Genomic DNA, 6,040 nt, shown 5'->3' with positions numbered 1-6,040 from the left:
GTCATGATATGCGTAAACAGGCGTCCTTGAATGAGTTTAAATCAGTGGAAGTCTCTCTGAATGCCTGAACGAGTAATCTCAATAACATACAACATCTTAAAGGAGCTAAACATTTAGTCGACAATGTGCTATAAGGCATGAATGAAAACTGAACGTATTTTGTTTGGCTAAGTAAAATAATGACAGTATATAAACATAAATCATTTGGCTCCGTGATGAATTGTAACGCGGTGACACATCTAGGCTAAACTAATAAAACAGCTTAAATTGACACACTGACTCAGTAGTGTTGTGCGTACTGTTCTTACAAATTGCTAAGTGTGCTATATCACTAAGGGCTTATGCAGTTTTCTAAGATATAGAGACTCAGTGTACTATGTAGGCAGCTTAAAGGCTCTGCGTCGTTTCTAGCACGTCATTCTGACCTCAACTCTAATTCCTTTCTGTGTGTTTACTCTTCCCCTTAAGAATATAAAACATTACAGTTTTTTTCTGTAATGTCATATGTTTTAGGGGAACATCTTACACTTATTAAACTCATTAGGAAGTTTTGGGGGCGGTTTCCCGGACAGGGTTTAATTCTAGTCTCAGCCTAATTTAAATGGAAGCGGTGTCTTGACCGAAAACTACTTGCACTGGCATATCTTAAAATATATAAGTGCAATTGTTTTGTCTCGAGATGCACATCAGTAATGTTTCTTTGTAAAATATGTCTTTGAAAACGCCTTAAATATCCTAGTTTAACTAAGGCCTAGTCCTGGTTTAAAATAATCCCTGTCCGGGAAACCGCCCCATAATGTTTAAAATGTACGAATGCATGTAGTTTGAGTGGTAAAGAAATTTCCCTCCATTTGTGCATCATCATTGTGCATCTTCAGAACGGACTTTAACAGCGTTTTAACTATCCAAACTACCCTTAATAACAAATTCTAGAACACGACCTTAAACTTCATATATTAAAAGAGGTTAAGTCACCAAGACCTAGCAGATCAAATGTTTTACACTTCAAGACAATACAATTCATATAAAAGTTGAATACGAACAGTTGACTCCTCCGTGAAAAAAAACCGATTGAGAATGTGCGTTTTATCTTTTTATATTCAAATCCATTCCCAAAACAAATAACCTTCACAAATACTTTATAAACGTATCCAGGTAAAACCTTTTTTATCCTCTGGTATTTTTCTTAAATATACACAATGTAAGAAAGTTTTGCTTTTGAGAGGTTTCATAAAAAAATATTATAAACTAATACAACAACATAAAACAGAAATATGAGTTCCTATTGCAACATAACAATGACTTGTTTTCTACAGTGACTGTACGGGGTGAAAACTTAAAAATACACAAGGGTCCACCTACACGTGTTGCTTGAAAACAGCACGCTATTCCCAATGTTACCTCTGCGCTGTTTGTCCTGGTCACATCAGTAAGGCTGGAATTCCAAATGAGGAAATGTAAAAGCAGAGACTGTAAGATGCTGACTGTCCGAGATTGTAATTTGAAGTGATTTTGTCTTCACAAATGTAACAGTTAAGGTCATAAGGCGCATTAACGGAAATGGTTACACGTGCAGTTTCAAGTCATTGAAAGGGTTGTTCGTGATTATAAAGACCAATTAAAAATATGGAGATATGAGGATGGCTGAACAGGGGCTTACCGGTTCAACTCATGGAGGAATCTGTAACTGAGTAATCTGAGGTGTTAAACATAGCACATACTTTCATTTAGGTTTCTTGGCTACTGTAGTGAAAAATCTGATGTTTGACACCATGCATTCTAAATTCTGTATTACAAATCCGTGATTTAATCTGGAAAAATGTTTCAAAATGCTCTCAAGAGCATAGGAGAGTAGGTATAAAAGTAGAAGAGCGGATCTCAACTTCAGTCCTAGGGACCCATGCACATTGTACATGTCTGTCTTATCTGACAAATTCTGATCAATTCTTATATCACTTGGGATGTGGGCCTTTACGGACATAACAATGATTCCTATAACCAAACGTGACAATAGTTACACAATTTAAATAAGCTTTCTGTATAATTTCACAGTGCAATAACTGATTGCAACTGACCCTTTGTTTCCCCATAATATCATAATCTGCATGAAGTACAGCATATAAACTTCTAAAACCATCAACAGTGGTGCTACAGTTTCGACCACTTTACACTCTTATATGGAAACTCAGGGCACTGAGAGAGGGGCTTAGAAGGGAAAACAGGATTTAAAACAGCACCATTTTCTGGTGTTTGTGTATTAGGTTTTCCTAGCACCCAGTCTCTTAAATACACTGACCGCCCCGGCATCCATCTGAGCCACGTGACTGTCACCCGTGCTACTGCTGACCTTGGGGCTGGCCAGAGCGAAGCTTCCCTGCGCTTTGCTTTTGCTGCTCGTGACTCGACTGTCCTGGGTTTCTGCGGACTGACACACTTGAGGAGTTGAGGAGGTAGGGTTGACTGAAGGAGCCTTGCCCAATCTCTGCAGGACACCCAGTTTGGGTGCCCGTTCCTGGCTGGAGGAGGTAGAGGAGGAGATAGGTGGTGTGCCTTCAGATGGGGGAAGTTTGTACTTGGTGCCTAGCCGACGCAGAGTGAGGGTTTTAGCTTTAGGAATCACAGTGTCATTTTTCTAAGCAGTTGGGGGTCGTTTTAGGATGCCGGCGTACTGCAGTACTGAGCCCTCACCGTCGCTGTCATCATCCTCAATGATCCCAGTAACACCTCTGGTCTTCCCAACAACCTCTTTGTCTTCCTCTGCTTCGCCCAGTCGGCTAAACACACCTGTAGGCGCCTGCAAGGCAGAGAAGAAACTTTTACAACCCTAATACATTTAACAATTTTCACAATGTGGTTTTGGTTTCGCGTTTATCTGATGAACAAAATAAATATCAATCAACACAATGATTTACCTTAGTGGTTGTAGTGGTGTCTGCCCTAGATTCGGCCCCAAGTCTGTCAAACACTGAGGTACGCTTTAGAACCTTAGCTGTGGCAATGAAATGAGATGGCATGTCAATTACATCAAGCTCCAGTGCAGTTTTGTTTGTTGAGTTTGCCTGATTTCAACTCTTTACAGACTCATTTTTGTCTTTAATAGTCACGATTAATGTTGTATGAACAGAATTTATCCAAAACCAATTCCCAGCGCAATATTAAATACAACACAAATGTACCTTTTTTGTCCTGCTGTGCCAGGATGCGTCGGGTGCGAGCTGTTGTGCCTTTTGGCATATTTATGATGTATTTCCCCTCCATTTCTCTAGTGACCCGTCTGTGTTTTACTTCCAATCCATTTTCCTCTGCATGTTGGCTGGGCACTGTGAGAGGGTGAAGATACATTTTTTTTTTGTTTAACTTATCAGTTACCCATGTATGAATAATTGAAACAGTCAAATGCTATTATGTGCATTTAAACACATTTAATACAAACCGTGACATCAAGCTACCATACAATCTAATCTTATGTACCTGTTTTGGCACTGGCATTGGAGACTGTCACTGATAATCGGTTGTCAGGGTGCCGAGCAGGCGTGCTTGGTGGGGAGTCCCGGCTCAAAGCGTTGGCAATCATGCGTGTGGCAGCTGTCAGGGGAATATGAACATTGCAAGATCTACAGCTTTAGCATACTGAGACAAAGATAAATCACTTCCCATATGAGCAACCAGTTGAAGAACTGAAGGGAAACTTTGCTGCTATCCCTGTACTTACGAGTGTTAGCAGTGCGTCTCAGTTCAGCCTGTACACTGGTCTGTCCAGAAGAAATGGCTTCGGTTGTCATTTTACACAAATCCTGTAAGTAAAGGTTGAGCCAGCGTATGTCATATTTACAATAAAGCAGCAAAGGCTCTTTATCAGGTCTGAAAGAGCCAACTGACATGAAATGTTACTGAGGTGGGATTATTACTTTTTATAATAGTTCCACATTTTTCGACTTTTTACGTTTTGGTTGAGCATCTAACATAATCGCCTAATTGGTTTGGACGTGTTTTGCTTTGCCTCTCAGTAGAAATAAATACAATGGCTATAAAAAATACAATGCACCAATATAATTTAAAAAATAATAATGATAAAAATGCTTAAATTTAACAAATTACATTTACGCATTTGGCAGACACAAAGCGACTTACATTGCATTGTATTATACATTTGTTTCTGGCTATGTGCAATCCCCCGGGATCGAACCCATGACCTTGGCATTGCTAGTGCCATGCTCTAACCACTGAGTCACAGGAAAGCTTCACCGAAAAGTTTGAGATATTGTTTATCTTATATTATTCATTCTTCACCAATAAGCCTGCTAGTTAGATATAGGAACTGAAACAAGAGAGGGAAATGTTTGTGTTATGAATGCAGATAATCTCCAAATAAACCAATATTGTCTAATTAATCCGCCTTGCTGATAAAAGTTTAATGAAACATTAAAAACTCAAAATGAAACATTTGCACTTACCTGTCTATACACATACTTGGCATGTTTAAGAATGGCTATGATGTCCCCGATGACTGTAATTCCTAAGTCCATCATTATTTCTTTACTGAGGTCCATAAGCATGCTTTTCTGAATCCTGAACAACAAAAACAAGTAGTTTTAGTCTATTGCTCTTAATGTTGTTGGTACACATTTCACAGAGCAGAAAAAATCCAACAAAAAAAGCATGCCATGTAAGCATGCCATAGCCCCCTTAAAACAATCAATCTATTCTGTACAGTACAACAGTACCCCTAGTTAGGAAAGTAAATACTTTAATAGAAAGGTTACTTTACCTGTTATCAACAAATGCCACAGCGTAGTTGACTGCCAGTCCAGGAGGGATCCCAGCATCTTTGAAGAACTGGATCCACTCAGAGGTGGCTATAGAACAGACAGAAATGTGGTTGGTTTTTAAATGTGTTCAATGAAATGCTTAATAAAGTGTGCATGCTTGGTGTTACAAAATAACAGTAAAATTAAATTAAACCGTTATGTTTAATGTATTATGATGTGGGGGTCAACAGCAGCATATAAAGCTTGACTTGCATGACAAAGAGAGAACATATGGTCAGTCAGAGCAGCTGCCACCAGGATGTTATTTTAAGGCAGAGTCTTGTGTCAGTAACTGAATTCACTTGCCAAGGAATATACACTAAAGAAAATCACCATCTGAATCGAGACTACCAAGAATGTCATTATAAGAAATCATTTATAAAGGCAGACTCATTCTGGACCACTGCACGGGCATTTAAAACCGAATTAAACAATAAGACTAATATCCCGAGGACATGCAAAATGACTAAAATATGACTTAATACACAAAATCTTTTCCCAAATTGTTAGTTCACTTGTAACAAGACAAAACGGTCCACCCAATGCCCAAATGGTCCACCCAATCCACAAGGTGGAACAGAGTACAATCGTTAAAACGAAACAAAAAAAAACATTTTTGCCAGTTTTTTCTAATATTCTGTACTTAACGGAGCCAGAACGATATAAATAACATAAGCATTACTGAATAAAGAAGACACAATGGAAATACATGGCGGGGCCTGTTTTATTAAACCCGACACTGTATTGTACTAAAACGTCTTATGAAGACCAAACCTAAACCCACAACATACATTCCCCCATAAACTACCCATGACTGAGAGCTAAACACTGTTTTGAAACGTGTACATTGACCATATTCCACGAATGGGGGTCATTTCTTTCTCTTACCTGTTGTGACGGTCGCCATCTTCCCCAGGAAAAACCAGCGCGTTGCGGAAATGTTGTGACGTAACGTCCCCTCCGTCTTCGGAACAAATCGATTTACCGGAATATTCCGAAGCTTGTCGAGGACCTTCCTCGGGTCATATGCTGGCTCCAAGACGCGTCTCGTTTAATATTTTGTTCCACGTTGCTCCAATGGGTCAATATGCGTGTAATTACTAGTATCATAACAGTGTATAAGTGGAATATTCCACGACCAAAACGTATTTTACCATACATGAGTTAAAGACACTTACATTTGCTACCTCATACGTCATATGGGCAGTGGGGCCAAGAAGAGAAGCTCTTAT

General features: G+C 39.2%; 1 protein-coding gene across 1 annotated transcript; it reads right to left on the bottom strand.

Moving 5' to 3' along the window:
* Positions 1-1,085: 1,085 nt before the first annotated feature.
* On the bottom strand, positions 1,086-5,749 carry lg12h19orf47 (linkage group 12 C19orf47 homolog). Its single transcript, XM_057348031.1, has 8 exons — positions 5,697-5,749; positions 4,769-4,856; positions 4,455-4,569; positions 3,713-3,794; positions 3,472-3,585; positions 3,177-3,320; positions 2,913-2,989; positions 1,086-2,794 (listed from the first exon to the last, which is right to left on the bottom strand). Exons 1-8 carry the CDS (start codon positions 5,713-5,715, stop codon positions 2,633-2,635), a joined length of 801 nt encoding a protein of 266 aa, XP_057204014.1. The 5' UTR covers positions 5,716-5,749; the 3' UTR covers positions 1,086-2,632.
* Positions 5,750-6,040: the final 291 nt, after the last annotated feature.

Source organism: Triplophysa rosa, linkage group LG12, assembly GCF_024868665.1.
Source record: "Triplophysa rosa linkage group LG12, Trosa_1v2, whole genome shotgun sequence".
Classification (NCBI taxonomy): Eukaryota; Metazoa; Chordata; class Actinopteri; order Cypriniformes; family Nemacheilidae; genus Triplophysa; species Triplophysa rosa.
This window is presented reverse-complemented; position numbering and strand designations above follow the sequence as displayed.

Bases quoted from the DNA above. Each gene is read 5' to 3' on its own strand.
- lg12h19orf47 (XM_057348031.1), bottom strand. The intron at 4,570-4,768 runs GTAAAGTAACCT...TTTGTTGTTCAG, and splicing joins GTGGCATTTGTTGATAACAG to GATTCAGAAAAGCATGCTTA. The intron at 2,990-3,176 runs GTACATTTGTGT...TCATTGCCACAG, and splicing joins GGCACAGCAGGACAAAAAAG to CTAAGGTTCTAAAGCGTACC.